The 18,042-nt window shown below is 40.3% G+C and overlaps 1 protein-coding gene across 1 annotated transcript in view; it reads right to left on the reverse strand.

Annotated features, from left to right (window-relative positions):
* The window catches only part of LOC137496917 (putative serine protease F56F10.1), a 37,430-nt gene that overhangs the window by 1,422 nt on the left and 17,966 nt on the right, over window positions 1-18,042 (reverse strand). The window contains exon 6 of the mRNA XM_068228970.1: window positions 10,838-10,961. Within this exon, the coding sequence (XP_068085071.1) occupies window positions 10,838-10,961 (124 nt within the window). The remainder of the gene's footprint in view (window positions 1-10,837; window positions 10,962-18,042) is intronic.

Consider the following 18,042-nt stretch of genomic DNA (forward strand, 5'->3'; position numbering starts at 1 on the left):
CAGGAGCTATTGGTAAAGAGGTGGAAGGAACCGGTATGCTCCGTCCCGGTGTTTGACTGGAAGTGTAAATAGGAAACCACAGGAAACTCTCAGGACAGCCGACGGTGGGTTTCGAACCCAGTGTTCTTCCGAATACAGAGCTTGTAGCACGTTAACACACACGGCCACAACATGGAGAAAGCCACTGAAATATGCTGCTGCTGTAGCTGAAGACCACAAACGAAGTGATGCTGAATCATGATGGTGAGACGATAACGATTGGGTAATGTTGGGCCTGCAAGAGGGAGGACACATCTTGAGATAGGAATTATCCCGTTGATTTCACAGGGTAATTACGCGTGTGGTATATATGGGTTTAAACTGTAGACGAGGCACAGATTTTAATATGATAAACATATTAGAATGGATACAGGTTGCTTTAGTCACGTAGAGAGGAAGAAGTGCTTGACAGAACACTGCATCAATGTGTCTATGTACTGATGTTGTTGCTACCCCCACCGTCTTTATTGGTGGGGATGTCAGGACTCTACTACTTAACCCATGATTCATAATTTAACTAAAATGCTACAGAATTAAAGAATGTAACTAATAATAATAACAACGTCAGTAATCCGCATGCTACTTCCAGTTCGTCAAACATTTGCTTCATTTATCTCCCGGATGATTTGGCGGTGAATCATCCGTCATTGTCAGGTCCCCAGGTTCAATCAACTTTGAGTAATCGTAAAATCAAGTCACTAAATGACCACTCCAGTAATGGCCCATACAGTCTTTACTTCGCGGCTTGCTCACAGTTCAGGAGCAATATATTTACGGAATGATATCGGCGAAACTAAGGGTAGGGCCACACTTGCAAGGCGATATTTCACTCGAGTGCTCACAGCTTCACCATTCTGCATGTGGAAGGAATTCCATGACATAATAACGCCGTTGCTGCGTTATATGCTGCATTGGTTGTTCGTCGTTGTCGTCAAAGAAAAATATTATATCCATCCTATAACAAGCGACAGATCATCAAAAGGACAATTCGTACTCCTACACAATATATAAAAAGACAACCAAGATACATTAGAAATGATTTTCATGTTTGTTGAAAATTGCTTTCAGGAAAATAAATAAACACAACATCTTCACAAACACAACACCCGTTACTGATAATCACGCATCTCTGCTTTAGAACTCTCGGTCCTTTGTATCCTAAAGGCACGGGTACGCTGTACCTACAAAATTGTTAATTGAGTGTTTAATTCCATTTTGCAAGCTGAAAGTACAAAACGAACGCAGATCGACAACGCGCAATTTTCACGTGAGGCCAAGCACTGACTGGGAAAACTTCCAAATAAATGGACCTAGGCCCATCCTCCACCTTGAAGACACCCCTTGTCCCGTGCCGCGCAGCGAAAAACCACGGTGTGTGTCCGGTCCCGTCCATTTTAGTGCATTTATACTCGAAATTCCACGTGGTAACACGACAAGGGACCTTAGGCAAACGTGCAATTTCAACAAAACGTGGTATATATACCGTGTAATACTATCTGGACGGGACTACTGTGGGGATGGGGAGAACGGCAAGTAAAAATAATCTTATAGGATGTCGAATTCATAGTTTTAGGGATCGCTGACATGAACTCTGACACTCCGGATGCCATTTAAGCCGTGTTCAGCCACCATCCATAAGGGAGTGAGAAGGCGGGAAAAGAAAACATCCAGATTATGGATGTTAATGTGTACGTTCAAGTATAGCGTGGTACTATCTAGAGAAAAATACCGTAGGGGTATGACACACCTAGCACCATACGGATGGGGGTTGGTGGGGATTAACATGAAAAAAATAATAGAAAACCACCGATGTTGGTGTCGATGAGCAGTCTCTATTGAGCAATGGCTAATGCCCGAGGAAAAGAGGGCTAAAGGTCTAACGGGATAATGAGCTATGCCTAACCAGCAGGGGATAAATGGCTGAAGGGCTAATGATATGTAATAGACAAGGGCCAATGAGCAGTGGCTAATGATCAGGGGCTAATGAGCAAGAGCTAAGGAGCTCGGGGTTAAGGGAATAAGGCCACCAAACGGCTAACGAACAATAGGGGTATTGAGGAACGGCTAATGAGCAGGGGCTTTTAAAATTTATTTTGGGCCATGACGCAACACCCTGTGAAACAAGTGTTCCTGTGACAATTCATAATGACGAGGATTGGGCTGCTGTAAGAGAGAAGTTAGGAGTGTCAGTTGACAATGGTCTAATGACATCAGAAATCCGATGTGGACGTCATACTGCTGCTGAAGGCAGTGACGATTAAATTGAATCTGCGCATGGAAATGTTTGCACACGAAATGAAGCTCCCGGAGCATTCACATGATAACTGTTCTGCTTAGTGGCGTAAGGCATAGAAAATGCAATCATTCACAGCAGTAGAATACAAACTCGACAAGCATCAAATACTTTTTAACAGTTAGTGAGATCAAATTAGCAAATTATGAAATATATCCTCAATAGAATCTTATTTGCATCGTTCAGAGGACTTCAGCCAGAGCTGATTTTTAAAGGTAGTTTTGGGGTGAAGTGCTGTGAGGAGCAGGCCCTTTCTTATGTTCAAGCCATGGCTGTCAGCGTCAAATGAATGACTTTCGTCGGTCAGGTAAGGGCTCTAAAATCGTGTCACGCAAGATTGTTCACCAGAGGAATCTTAATTTTTAAAGTTTTAAAATACCAGGAGATATTTGTTCCTTAAAGCTTGGTAATTAATTAACGAGTTGTAGTTGGCAGGAACCCCTTTCTTTTTAAAATAAAGTGTGTATCCTTTTCCTTCTCAGTAACCCGCCATTATGGCAGAGAATCAATGGTTCCAATGTGAAGCCGCGCTCGGTGCCAGACACGGACACCCAGCAAGTTCGTTTGTGTTTTGTTCTTGTGATATCGTCTTCTTCGTTTGTTGGTGAGTTCTGACTAACCATTTTGTAGTATCTTGAGTTCGTTGCTCAGCGGTCCTGGAACTGAGTGCTATTATTATTTTCTTATTCGTCTTGTGTTGTTAATAATACGAGAACTACTAACCACTCGAATAGGGAGCAATGTTTAGGGTCCGCTAACGCATTCATAGTTACGATATTTTAATAGTTTACTAATTATAATGTACTCGTCTGAAAGTAGCTCGAAATCACTTCATGATTTGAATTTTACGCCGGATAATCAAATACGCCAAAAATGTTTGTAATGACCGAAAATAAAGTATACATTTTATTTTATGTTAAATTGTTCCATTTTATTTATTTGTTTACCGAGGTCATTAAATGCTGGTTTTGTGAATTTTCAAGTTTTACATTTCACGTAAATTAGAGCATTCTTAAAATTTCCTCCATCCCTTTATCGCTGGAGCAATTATCCTAGACTCAAATATACCACATCTAGAGAAACCCGAAAATCAAGATTATGGACGCGGCGAAGTGTGCATTTGAATCCCGCGTACGCATTGGGTTTTCACCACATGAATTTTCAAGGATCCACTTGGCTTTAGTCAACAGGGTGGCACTGAATCTCGAGCCATTACGGTTTCAATATATACATTCTGATAAATAACACTTCCACATACGGAGTTTGGTCAAGAGGACAAAGTATACTAAATGTGTGAGTCTGTAAATAGTTCCTCAGTGTTGCGCGCCCCATTGAAGCATATAGACTCCAAGCCAATGCCCAAGACATCAGTACAGGTCTACATGCTTACTAACAGAGCAGATGATAAACAGATCGAAAAAATACTTGAGGAGAGAGAAGATCTAATAAAACATGTGAAAGGAGTCGAGAATGTACTTGCGATGGGAAACTGGCATGCAGTCGTAGGCCAAGGAAGAGAAGGTGATACGGTAGAGGAATTCCGACCTGGGTGGAGGAATGAAAGAGGAAGTCGGCTAACTGAATTCTTCACTGATTATTATTTAGTCCCTGCTAATATTTGATTCAAACCACGGCTGTACACGTGGACAAGACCTGGAGAAACTGCAAGATATTAATTATGATTTGGCAGAGATTTGTAAAACATGCGCTGGATTGCAAGACCTTGCGAGGAGCAGACGTGGACCCTGATCACAGCGTGGTGGCCATGAAATGTCATCTGAAGTTGAAGAAATTGAAGAACTGGAGGAATTCAAGAAGATGGGATCTAGATAAGTTGAAAGAAGGAAAATTAGTGATTTTTCCGAGGAACATGTTGCACAAGGACTAAATGAAATGGTTGAAAGAAACGCAATAGGTGAAGTGTGAACAGTCGTAAAGAATGAGATTACCAGGGCAGCTGAAGATATGTTAGGAAGAAAGGCAAGGTCAAGTAAGAATCAGTGGATAACTCAGAAGATATTAATCAGATTGTCGAACGGCGAAGACACGAGAAAGCAGAAAAATGAGGAGGGCAGAGAAGAATGAGGCTATTAAAATATTGAAAGAGATAGAAATTGCAGGACAGCTAAAGAAGATTGATAAAAGAGAAGTGCAGGGATGTTGAAGGTTGTTGGAAAGGTGGATGATGCATAGAGGAAAATGAAAGAAACCTTTGCAGAAATGGAAAAAAGGTGTATGAATATTAAGAACTCAGGTGGAAAACCACCTCAATGGAAAGAAGGTAAGGCAGAAAGATGGCAGCAACATATTAAATAATTGTATCAAGGGGTAAAAGCAGTTGATAAGGTTCTGGAACGAGCAGAAGCTGTAGAAGCTGATTGAAATGGGAGACAAAATTTTGAGGGATTAATTATTCAGAACTTTGATACACAAAATAGGAACAAGGGGCCTGGAATTTCTTACATGGGCTTGGAATTACTGACCGCCTTAGGATAAATCATCATGGGGATGTTATTCCATTTAGTGTGTAAGATGCATAATACATATGAAGTGCCATCCGAATTTAGACAGAATGTTGTAGGTATTCCAAAGAAACCAAGCGCTGACAAGTGTGAAAATCACCGCACCATTATCTTGGGCTTGGAAAATTTGAACACAAAGTCTCGCTCGCATGCCGACTTTCTAACCCTTCACAGCAAGGAAAGAGTAGATTACAAAAATATGGGATAAATATTCAGAATTTCAAGATGCATTGGAAATAGATGTTGAAGATCACTCTCAAGATAGGGAAGATTTTGTGGATAAATACTGTAATGTTAAGGCGAAGTATGAGGCTATTTTTAAATCGGGGTGTCAGTCGTCATGTGAACATAGCTCAAGTACTAGTTTGTCAGGCTCATATTAAGTTACCAGTCATATCATTACCTAAATTCAATGGTAAAGGTGATGAATGGGTGCATTTTAGAGATACCGGTATATTTGAAGCATTGATAGTTCACAGCAGTCACCTTTCTGATGTTCAAACTCCTTGGTGGTGAAGTGCACATACTCAAAAAGAATTTAGCTGTAAGTAATGAAACCTTCTGTGTAGCATGGGATCTGCTTAAACACAGCTAAAACATAAATTAATTGCAAAAATTCATATGAAGCAATTGTTAAACCTATCAGGAGTGAATAACTGTGGTTTTCAGTCGTTGTGGATACTCATTAATCATGTTCAAAGTACAAGCATTGAACATTGAAGTACCATTGCATGAAGTCAGGACATATTACATGCGGTGAAACCAGAAAGGAGTATGAATTAGCAAGTGCTTCTCCCAATTTTCCTCCCGTGAGGAACTTATTCATATTTTAGGAACTAAATGGAACGCTCTGGAGTTAATACGCGGTCCTCATGGTAAGTCAGCTAACAAGTCAATCAATCAAGTCAGGAAGAGGAGTGACAAGTCTAGGTCACATAATTCTCATGTAACAATGAGTTACAAACATCGCTCAAGTAGTAAAGAAATACATCCATTGCTCAAATGTCCCACCTTTCTTCCTATGAATGTAAAGCAAGGGTTTTTTCATGTGAAGCAAGAGAATTCATGTTTAAATTGCCTCAGGGAATACGCTAAGAACCACGAATGTTCAAACTCAAATTGAAAGCTTTGCTACAAGAAACATCATACATTGTTACATATAACTCAGGTATATAATCGGGTAATCAGGCACAACAACCCAAATTCCTATAACAATGTGAAGTCCCCTTCGCATAGCATTACATCAAGAAATGAATCTGTCGCTAAAGCAAAAGTAAACAAACTACACAAATAAATTTAGCTACTGCCGTAGTTATTGTTCCAAACAAGTATGGACAATTAGTTCATTGCAGGTCAATACAAGATTCAGCATCGCACAGCAATTTTATTACAGAACAACTAGTTCAACAACTTACGCTGCCTAAAGGGAATTTCTGATGTAAATTCACAAGCTCATCATATTGTGTCTATTACTCTCAGGTCAAGAATCAATGGTTGGCACACCACCATTGAGTGTTCAGTGTTGCCTCGCATAACTGGTAATATTCATTCCACCTACATAAATTTGAAGATTGGATGGAATATGCCTGAAAACTTAGAATCAGCCGTTCACAATTTTTAGTCGCACAGATTTGTTATTCGGTGGACATGTTTTCTACGTCATGGCAAACACGTTCGACCACGTCACAACTCCAATAGCTGAAACAGGTGCACGTTTTTATTCAAACAGTGGACACTCTTGTATGCCAGTTGAAGAGATTTTGGGCACCTGGGCCAATCGATCATTCTGTTCTTACACCAGAAGGGGAAAATGTGAACCTCACTTCAGTCGTCTTCCAAACGGCATATTCCAGATTCGTTTTCCCGAAAGGAGGAGATCCGAATGGAACAGCAAAGAATCGACGGTTGAAATATAAATGGGAAAACTTCATGCAGGAGTATGAGGACTTGGATCACATGGAATGAGTCTATGTAGATGACAGCAAAGAGAAAGCCTCATCATGCAGTCTTCAAGGAGAGCAGTACAACCTCTCTACGAGTTGTCTTTGATGGCGGGGCCAAGACTTAGAAAGGGATTGCAATAAATAGATCTACTTTCAGTAAGATCTTTGCAGCATGGTCCTAAATTTTCGTACTCACGAAGTTACCTTAAAGGCAAACACTGCCAAGATGTACAGGCAAATTTTAGTACATCCAGAGGATCAAGACCTTCAACGCATTTTACGGTGTAGCCCACAAGAAGATTCAGTAAGAGTCTATCGACTCAAACCCGTCACTTACGGTACCACTTCAGCACCTTTCCTTTCTGTTAGATGTCTCAGGATGTTAGCAAATAAAAATGAGCTAAACCATCCTGGCATTTCTAATATCCTCAGAAATGAATTTGATGTGAATGATCATCTCAGCGGTTGCAGCTCTAGTGAAGATCCAATAAGACCTAACGTCATTACTTTCCCAAGCAGGATTTCCTCTTCGAAAATGGTCTTCAAATTGTCAAGAGTTCTTGTCCAAAATTCCCACTTGTCTTCTAGAGACCCAAGAACCTTTAGACCTTAATGCACGTTTTAGCGCAACTACTTTAGATAGTTATGGCAACAAAATACTGATCAGTTTCAGGTTAAAATTACAAACGCTGATAATAATAAGGGTGAAACGTCCACCAAACGAAGGGTGATTTGATCCCTTAGAACTGCTCACTCCTACAACTGTGACCTTTAAAATTTTTCTTCAGTAACTATGGCAATACCAACTAGGATGGGATAAACCGTCACCACAAACACTTTTAAATCATTAGATAAATAAACCAACTCACTTCGTACCGTATCCAGTATTGAAATCAATCGAAAGGTGATGTGTAACAATGCGTCAAACGTTCAGCTTCATGGTTTCTGTAATAGTAGTCAAGGGGTTTATGGAGCATGCGTATCTTCGTTCAAGAGACAGGAACGGAAAGATAGTTCGTGCCTTGGTGTGTTCAAAAACAAGAGTTGCACAAGTGAAACGCACTATCGTCCTAGGTTGGAGCTGTTCTATTATCAACATTGCTGAGGGAAACAGTTTTAACTCAAAAGCTCAATATCAAGCGAGTATTTCTTGGGACAGAATCACCACTTGTTTTAACATGGACTGCAGGACGTTCAACTAAATGGAAGACCTACGTAGGCAACAGCGTCACCATAATTCAGCCTGTGAAGGTTGAAGGCATGTCCCATCATCTTCAAAACCTGGCAAATTGATTTCGAGAGGTATTAGTGCAGAAGGACTTGAAAATTGCAGTTTGTAGTGGAAGGGTGCATCATGGTTAGAAGGAGAACCATCAACGTGGCCAAATTTAGAGGTGAAAATACCACAAACAATCTCATAAAGAAGAACAGTAATTTTTCTGATAAGGTTGGAAGATGAAACACTGTCAAGACTAATCGAAACAGACTTTCAACGTATTAGGTCGTGTTATGTACATGTAGTACGTGTTGAAGAGATGTTAAGTACAGAACAAAAATGGCCAGCCGGACACCAGTGGTATCCGAACCCACAGCCTCCCGATTTCGCGTCGGTTGCTCTACCAATTGAGCTATGGTAGCCTAGGCCATCTTTGTTCTGTTTGAAAGGATCTGAGCTACAGGTCTGGCACTGCTGCTAGCACACTGTAGAGTGCGTTAAAGTCGCCCGTTGTGGGGCATGTCAATAAATATTGAATTTTTACGTAACACGACCTAATACGTTGAAAGTCTGTTTCGATTACAATGCGGTAGTGAAAATTCAATATTCACTGTCAAGACTGTTGGGAGTAACTGCCTACATAACAAGACTTTGTAACAAATGTAGAACTCCAAGTTCATCACCACTTACTGCGAGGGAGACAAATGATGCATTCATTACCTGCATTCATGTTATCATCAGGACAAGCTTTAAAGGAACACAAAATCTCAAGAGATATTCAACTCTATAGTTTAGTTCCTTTCATTGATGGAGATGGACTCCTTAGAGTGGGAGAAGACTGGAACATGCAGACTTTTCTTATTGCTATTCATCAACTCATTTTGCCTCAAAAACATCATCTTACAAAACTCATTGTCGTCAAGGAACATCACAAACTACTTCATGCTGGCTTACAGTTACGAATTTCAAAGCTGTATTCGATTCCAGCTACTAGCAAGATCAATTACTTTTCAAGGTATTAGGTGTTACCGATTTAAGGCAAAGGCTTCAGAATAGCATTCCAACTACTAGGATCCAGCCAAGTCGTCCTTTCAGAACAATTGGTGTAGATTATGCTGGAACAATCGCGTTGAGAATTACTTGACCACGTGGCAGGATTACATCGAAGGGGTACATTGTAGTATATGTTTGTTTTCTTTTCAAGGCAGTTCATCTATAAGTTGTAACTAGTCTCACTACAGAAGCTTTTCTTGCAGGACTGATGCGATTTATTGCTCGTAACGGAAAACCATCAGAAGTCCATTACGACAATGATACCAATTTGCAGGGTGCAGCTAAGCAACTTCATGAATCGAAAAAAATGTTGCAATCAAATTTATTTATTTTATTTAGCGTATGGCTAGAGATACAGCGTCTATTGATTATAAGATCTACACTATACACGTATGTACAAATTGCTTATATAGTCTATAGCCTCTGGAGTCGAAAAAGCAAAGTCACTAGCACTGCTATTGTATTTTCTAGTCCGTTGCAATCAAAGGGCCATAACGAGAGGATTCCAGATATGCTTTCACATGATGGCTGTAACTGAGAGTGTGAACCTCCACATGCTCCTCATTTTGGTGGGTCATGGGAATCATTGATCAAGTCAATGAAGCACCATCTTAGAAGAGTACTTGGCAATCAAATTGTAAACTATGAAGAACTTTGCACCTTAGTCACTCAAATAGACGCATGTATGAACTCAAGAACCTTGTATGCTATTCCTAATGATCTTCATCTTCGTTACCTTCCCCTGGCCTTTCTTAATTGGTGATCATCTAACTCACTTGCCGTCTGTTGGTGTAACTAATACAAATATGAACCCTATCAGCAGATGGAAACAACAACAAAGTAGATTTCAAAACTTTTGGAAGCAATGGTCTTCAGGTTATCCACAAGAACTCCACCTGGGGTCGCCATAATGGGGACTTTCAAGTGGGTAATGCAGTTCTTGTGCGAGGAGACAAACTCTCTCCTCTGCAGTGGCCTGTAGGGGTGATTCTGGAGATCCATCCAGCTAGGGATGGGCATGTTCGGACCTCTATTGATACCTCTAGGAGACCAATCAAAACGATGAGTTTACTTCCTATAGACTCTGAGGAATCAATAGTGAAGACTTCGCATGTGACTCAGCCATGTGCAAATTCTCCGTGTCATGTTTAAGTGTAAATTGTGAAAATTAAGAAACTGGAAACTTACGTGAAGTGGAATGTGTTGCATTTTTAAAATTGTATTTTGTTATGTCTTTTGAGTGTGTGTGTGTGTGTGTGTGTGTGTGTGTGTGTGTGTGTGTGTGTGTGTGTGTGTGTGTGTGTGTGATTTGGGTTCAAGTTCTTGTTGAAACAGTGTTTTAGGGGGCAGTATGTTACGTATTGTACTTGTGTTTACTGTCTGATTTTTATGTTTTATTAATCCTTGTATATTTCAATGTTGGCAAGACTTTGAACTGTGTTGCTTGCTTCTTGTACATGGACTGTTGTTAGATAAAATGTTGTCTTCGTCTTTGACATCACCAGTAGAACAAGCCTTAATTCTCTATAATTAATAACAGCAAAATATGTGTGCTTCTCATAAGTGTTTTAAAATGTGTTCCAACTGTCAAGATAAAGTATTTAAGTTAATATAAGCCATGCCACGTGGTAATCATGTTTATACAGTAAACTTTTAATGCAACACAGCTGCCAATATTAAGCAAAAATCCATAAGCGTTCATTGAAAATTATCATTCATTTCTTAAGATATGGCATTTGACTTGTTGTTAATAGTTTCAGTTGTAACTTACGTCCACTTATCACATATGTTGTGATACAGGTCATTAAGGTCAGGCCCTGCTCCAAATGGCTGATTTTTCGATGACAGTGTTTGGAAAAAGCCTAACTCATTGCACGCTTGGTAAGTCCACATAGCTGAAAGAGAAATGTTTAAAAATAAGTTTTTCTCGCTCATAGAAACTATTACAACTAGGTGGGAACAATGGCAGGAAGGTACTTGGAACGCTAAGTTAAGAATGCAGTCTTTGGTTGAAACTGTTCGCAGTGGTGAGGTCATGTGAGGCGAAGAGAGGAGGATAGGTTATCTAGGGGATACATGGAGGGTAAGAGAAGTACAGGGAGATGATGGTTAGACTCAGTTTGTAAAGATTTAAAGATAAAATTAATACAACTAAACGAGGGCACAGGACTAGTTACAAATAGTCTATTGTGGAGGCGTTTAGTTAATTCACAGAGGGTTTCAGAGTGAACGCTGAAAGGTACAAAACTCTATAATGAAGAATAATGCACGTTACAGATCATGTGACGCCAGACGTCTGTTCTGCTATCCTACATAATCTCTCTATGGTTGAGGGCGACTGTAACGGACCTCGTGGCTTCTGAACTTTAGAGCGATGGTTGGTGACCACGGGGCCCATAGCTGAGTCTTAGCATTGCTTCCACTTACTTGTGCCGGGCTCATCAGTTTCATCTACCCCGTCCAACCTTCCTTGATCAACTCTTGTTCTTTTCGACCCCGACAAAATTAGGTACCGATGCCTGGGGAGTTTTTAATTTTCAGTCCGAGGTGCCCGTTGCCTTTCTTTGGTCGATCCCTGGTCAGTGACACGGTACATAGAGAATGGTTGCCAAGTTGTTCTTCCTCTTAAAACAGTAATCACCACCATTATCCAAGATAAGCTTTTTAAATCTCTATGCTCACATCCTATGCCTCTTCGTGCAATTTATAATATACTAGCTGATCAACACGTGTTTTGCTACGGGATTCTCAGAAAGACTGTCTTCGTGGTTCTCCTAACTGAAATCAACTTAGGCCATTACAAAAAGATCAGTAGAAATGTACCGATTATAAGCAATGTTATCATATAAAATACTCGATCAAATGTAAATCCTCACATTTTCTCACTTTTAACGAACAGTACCGATTGGATATTGACAATCTAACAGTCCAATTGCCGACCTAACAGCCCAGTGTTCCAGAGCTGGAATGCCCACGCCGTAGACAGCCGTTAACACTCCTCTGGCATTATTCCGTTAAATATGCACACTTCTCATTCCGATCAGTGACTCAGAGTAGGGACTGAACAGCTCAAATGCTGTGATGAACCAGTGTGTTACGTAGCAGTAGTATCAGAAAATGTATGAACCAGAGGAATAGCATGCTTAAGAAGATACTTTCGTCAAAATGCAGGCAGTCTGTTATAGTCCGTACGACCGGGCGACTTAGAGCGCAGCTCTGAGCTTGCACCCGGGAGGTACTGGATTCGAACCCCACTGTCGACAGCCGTGAAGATGGCTTTCCATGGTCTCCCTTTTTCCCACCAGGAAAATGCTGGGGCTGCCAGGGCCGCTTCCTTCCCACTCGTATCCCATCGTCACCATAAAACCTATATTTGTTGGTGCGACGTGAATTTTTTTTTAGAAAAACTCGGTATACACCGTAATCCCGACCTATCCCACCTGGACGACTCCCTAAATGCGGATCAGTATTGATTGACTGAAAGAGTGGCAACAGAAGACACAACAATGTCATGTTATTGTTGATCATGTAGACTTTCACATTTAGATTTCTTTCGACTCTGTGATATTAGGGCGTCTTGCAAAATTATTTATAGCGTAGACTGTAGTTCAAATTCATGAATTTCTCTTATCATAACCGCTAAGGTAAAAATGTATAAAACATAAATGGTCGGTTTAATACTAAATAACCCTTTGTTGCCTGACGGTACTTTAAAGTACCAGCTTATATTTCATGGCTTTGGAATTATTCAGTAAATCCTACCCTTGTATTTTCCTCATGGTACTTTCAAGTAACTAATTCTTGAAACAGAGATATTCCATTTTTGAGGTTGGTATTGATGGAAAACGCGGGAGATAGTTTTATTCTTAGCAGTGTAGTCATAGTGTTACCACTGTAAACAAATGACATTTTGATTGATTATTTCTTTGCTCCTATTGTTACATTCGACCTGCAAGTGATCTTAGTACATGTAAGTATGCTTCTATAATGCAATAAAATACTCAAATTGATGAAATTTGCAATTGATGTGGATATACAGCTAGTAAATGGCGAGGTACTTAGAAGTACCGTCAGGCCATATGGAGCGTCTCATGTTAGTCATATCCAAAACCGAAAGTAATTCTTTTCTTCGATGGACATCAGTGTTTTTCTATGGAAAGACAGTAAAGGTGTGTGCTTAGCATCTAATTTCAATGGAACAGAAGCCACAACTGTTTCTAGGAAACAGAAGGATGGAAGTAATGTTACTGTTGATTTCCCGGTTGTTGTGCAAGACTACAATGCACACATGGGTGGAGTGGACCATGCTGACAGACTTCGAGGGGTATGGTTTAGACTGTCGATCCAAAAACGGTGGCATAGATTATTTGGGAATGATTGACATAGAATTTGTCAGTGCCTACATCATATACTGTAATCTGCATGAGAAAGTCCCTCTGATGGCATTCCAGCATAATGTGGCCCTAGGACTGATGTACCAGAAAGAAATTGCTCTTCCACGAAAACTTTCACGTGATATGAGGTCACCAAAGTCACCAGAGCAAACTTGTTTACCAGAAAGGAGGAAAACAGAATATTCTGTGCCCAGTGATGTCAGACTAACTAATCGTGGAAATCATTTTGTTGTTTTTGTAAAAAAACCGTGGTCGATGTGAGGTGTGTTCGAGAAAGAAGGTGCAGTCAAGACCGCATTCAAAGTTTACTACATGTAGAGTTTTTCTTTGCTGCAATGAAGAAAAGAACTGCTTTGCAGAGTATCATAATGTGTCAGCTGTATAGGATGATTGCAAGATGTTCTACATATGAAACTTCACTCTTATTACACATATTTGCTTTAAATTTTGCTTTTACATTTTTGTAATAGTTTTAGGTATGAAAAACATGTTCTACTAATATTTTGAGACAGTAAATCTGATATAATTCCAAAATGTGAACATTCTCCTATATGCCTGATGGTACTTAAAAGTACCAGGCACCAAAAACATACCAAAAATTAAAATTATGATTTGAAAATATTAGCATTTACTATTTGAACATATTCCATTAGAATAATGTGAAAAAATCATGTATACTTATTATTTTTCACTATTCAGGCAACAAAGGAATAATTTAAGTTATGTAGTATTTTTCGATAGTACCATTAATAACACAAATATTTAAGAATTAAATTTTAGGCTTTCCTCTAAACTACCATTTCACTCAGCGTGAATAATATTATTTACGGCCTAGATTTTAGCGACTTATTCTCGAGCTTTACATACCGACTTTCATTGAATTCTGTTCAGCCATTTTCTCGTAATGCGTGCACATAATTACAGACAGACAGACAGACAGACAGACAGACAGACAGACAGACAGACAGACAGACAGACAGAATTACGGAAAATTAGAAAGTGCATTTCCTTATTACTATCGACACGACGGATAAAGGAATAGCATCCTTTTTAAATTCTGAGCAATGTGCAGACAAAACTCGCATTATAAGTCATATACAGTACTATACATTTAATGTATTATTTTTGTAGCATATTCTGTAGGTTCTTCGTTATTTTCTTACTTCTGTTCTTCTTCCTGGTACTTTGGCCAATGTCTTGGGGCCAGCATTTGATGTAGGTTTTGACCAATTTTTACGGCCGGATGCCCTTCCTTGCGCCAATGCTGTGGAATATTGCATGTTTATGTGCTAGTGGCTAGTGTAAAGTGTTGCAAATGGCCAGTCCCCGAGCCAGAGTATCTAAATCCCCCACGTGCGAGGAAGGCCAGAGGCGCGTGTTCAGCCAACTAGCCGGACGTATATCACAAGACGTCGTGTCGGCGTTTTGACGGGCGAACACTTCCTGTCGCACGATGTCACAAATAAAAGATCTCTGGCGAAACTTTTGGTGTTTACCTTGGAACATTCATCACAAATTAGCCGTAGGTTTGGGCTGCCACCTAATAGACGAACGTTGAAATTGACGAACAATTATTATTATTGTTCCTTAGGGCAAGTAAGGACCCCGAGATCTCAACTGTTTGTCTTCTTGCGGACCAACAAGCTTTTCATCCTTTCGGAGTGTGCTTTCTGCCATGCATCAGAATGGACATGCTTCACTCGAGTTGGGACTTCTCCTCGATGAACATGCCTATGTTTGTGTTCGAGCGGTGCTCGGAGTTGAATGTCTGTTTCCTCGTCGACCTCCACCATCAAGGAGAAATCGGTTTGAGACGTCGGAAGTAAGATAACGAACTCTTACAGATTCTGTCATCTGGCATTCTGAAAAGGTGAGCGTTAAAGTTATCCTACTCTTCCGGATTACGCTTGTGAGCATGTACATTTCTAAGGTGCTCCGAAGTCTGTAAACACCATCTTCGAGGATGAGAAGAAGAATTTTTCGGATAATTCTCCTTTCCTTAATCGCCAGTTTTCCAAGCAGGCTATGCGTTCTGCTGCAGGTCTAATTACTGTTTGATAATGCCTAATTTCGAGAGATGTATTTTGTTGTATACGTTTTTAGTGAGTCGGAAGGCGCTTTCAAACTTGCTGACACGTGTTAAGAAGGCGAACGTCTCAATATCGTTCGATTTAACCCATTCACCACTTTCAAGATTCTACCGTGGGTAGTCAAAAAATGTGGTGGAGCATGTTTGACGTTATAAATGAAGTAGGTTTCGGCTAGGAGAATTGTGGAGAAAATTAACTGCACATTCATAAAGTTAATTGATTTGTTGAGTAGCTAGTTCAGGAGAGCTAGGTCATTCTTCTTCTTGTTTCGTATAGGCCAGCTAAGGACCACGACATTCAACTATTGCATTTTGGAATGGGCTTTGATGTTTGCCCAGTAGTTGCGCATCCTCAGGTTGTGTTGCTCCTTCCTCTCCTTTGTCCAAAGGGCGCCAGTCTTCTTTGTTGATAATCTGTCCTGGAACTTCTTATGTTTAAGCATCTTCCTGAGTGCTGTACGATCCTTTAAGATTCATTCTGTTATTCCCAGTTCCTGTAGATCTTTATTCGCTTCCATCAACCATGGTGACTTGGTCTTCCTATTTTGCCAGTAGCTGAGAATCCGGTTGGTCAACCTGGTAGGATGCATCCTGTAGACGTGCCCATAGAATGCTAGGCGTCTCTTCCTTGCTACATTCGTTATTCTTTCACAGTACTTGTAGAGCTCTTTGTTAGGCCGTCTTTTATAACTGTCCCCTTCCTTGACTGGCCCCAGTATCTTCCTCATTATCTTTCTTTCCTGGATTTCAAGTTTTTCCATGAGTCCCTTCCTGTTGAATGTTAGACATTCTGAAGCATATAAGGCTTCAGGGCGGATGACTGTCTGGTAGTGCTTCATCTTAGTATTACGAGAGAGACACTTTTTATTTTACGTATTCTTGGTCAGTTGGTAGGCCATTTCAAGCCTGTTAACTCGAGTTGACAAAGCTGTTCCTTCAGAGAGATTGGATTCCAACCATTCTCCCAAGTACTTAAACCTATTGGTTTTCCTGATCTCTCCCTGTTCTAGATGCAACGTACAAGGAGATTCACCGATGTTCGTGATGAATTGTGTTTTTTCGAGAGACACATGTAGCCCAACCTTTGCTGCTTGTTGTCTGAGAACATTTAGTTGTTTCACTGAAGTTTCTATTGAATTAGATATCAGGGCCAGATCATCGGCATACGCCAGACAGTCAACATTGAGCTCATTGCGCTTATGTCCCAAATAAATGCCACTTGGAATCTCCATTCTAGCTAACTCCTTTCGCCACTCTCTTATTACTTTCTCCAAGGCACAGTTAAAGAGGAGAGGGGACAGACCATCTCCCTGTCTCACTCCTGATTTAATTTCAAAACTTTCTGATATGACTCCTCTGAACTTTACTCGTGACCTGGTGTTGCTTAAAGTCTGTTTGATTAGGTTATGGGTCTTCTCATCAAGTCCTAGTTCCTGCAAAATCTTCATAAGAGTAGGTCTGTCTACCGAGTCATACGCCTTTGTAAAGTCGACGAAAATGACAACGTATTTCTTACCGGCCATTTTTGCTTGATTATTATTATTATTATTATTATTATTATTATTATTATTATTATTATTATTATTATGTACTGTATTATTATAAAATATATGGGCCTATGTCCCACAAATAGAACTGTCTAGCCGAGGAAGAAAACGTGGTTTCGATTCCCCATAAAATATTTTCACTTCTGGAGTGGCACATGTCCCTGAGGTTCACACAGCTTACTCCAAAAGTGAACGTCACGTTAACAGAAAGGCCGCCGGCCAAGGGAGAAAAGCCTTTACCTTCCAGTCCTCCAAGGACCTGCTTAGCTTGCATAGAGATGGCTTTTTATATCTCACAACGAATTATTACTGGTGATTACCTTATACGGCCCAATGTTTGACACCCTTGTTCTATTGAGACTGTTGCCATTCTTTTCCATTTTCCTCTCCTCAGTGTTAAGAGAGGATGGCAGTCCAGAAAATGATCAGCTCTTCCCCACAGGAACGTTTGTAGAGCAACAACAAGAAGCAGGCTTGCCGTCACACGACTGTACATAGCAGGTTCGTAAGGACATGCCATTCTTTACGTATCGAGTGCATAAACTATTGGAATACGAATATACATTAAAATGAGCTGTTATAAAACCTATTAACAAAAATGACAATAAAAATATGCAATTAAATGTGTTGCGAAGCTCTTTCTCGACTTTTCAGGTTCATATCCGGAGATAAGGCAAGGAGCAACTTTCTCTGCCTCTTTTCTCAACTTCTGGAGCATTTTTGTTTAACATCTTGTTTCCTTATCAAGCTGTCTTGCGCGACCGGAACTTTGTCAGACTCGTGCAGAATACTCAGCAGCTGAGAAACACAAAGCAAGAGCACATGTGTAGACAGGCCTTGGTTGTACCCGTGTGGTGATGTCCGGGCTTTGAGTGATGGGGAGTACCTCAGTGTGACAGATGTTGGCCTCACCAGGCTATACTCATCTTCTCTCTTTGTCAGGCTT

The sequence above is a fragment of the Anabrus simplex genome, chromosome 8, assembly GCF_040414725.1.
Source record: "Anabrus simplex isolate iqAnaSimp1 chromosome 8, ASM4041472v1, whole genome shotgun sequence".
Classification (NCBI taxonomy): domain Eukaryota; kingdom Metazoa; phylum Arthropoda; class Insecta; order Orthoptera; family Tettigoniidae; genus Anabrus; species Anabrus simplex.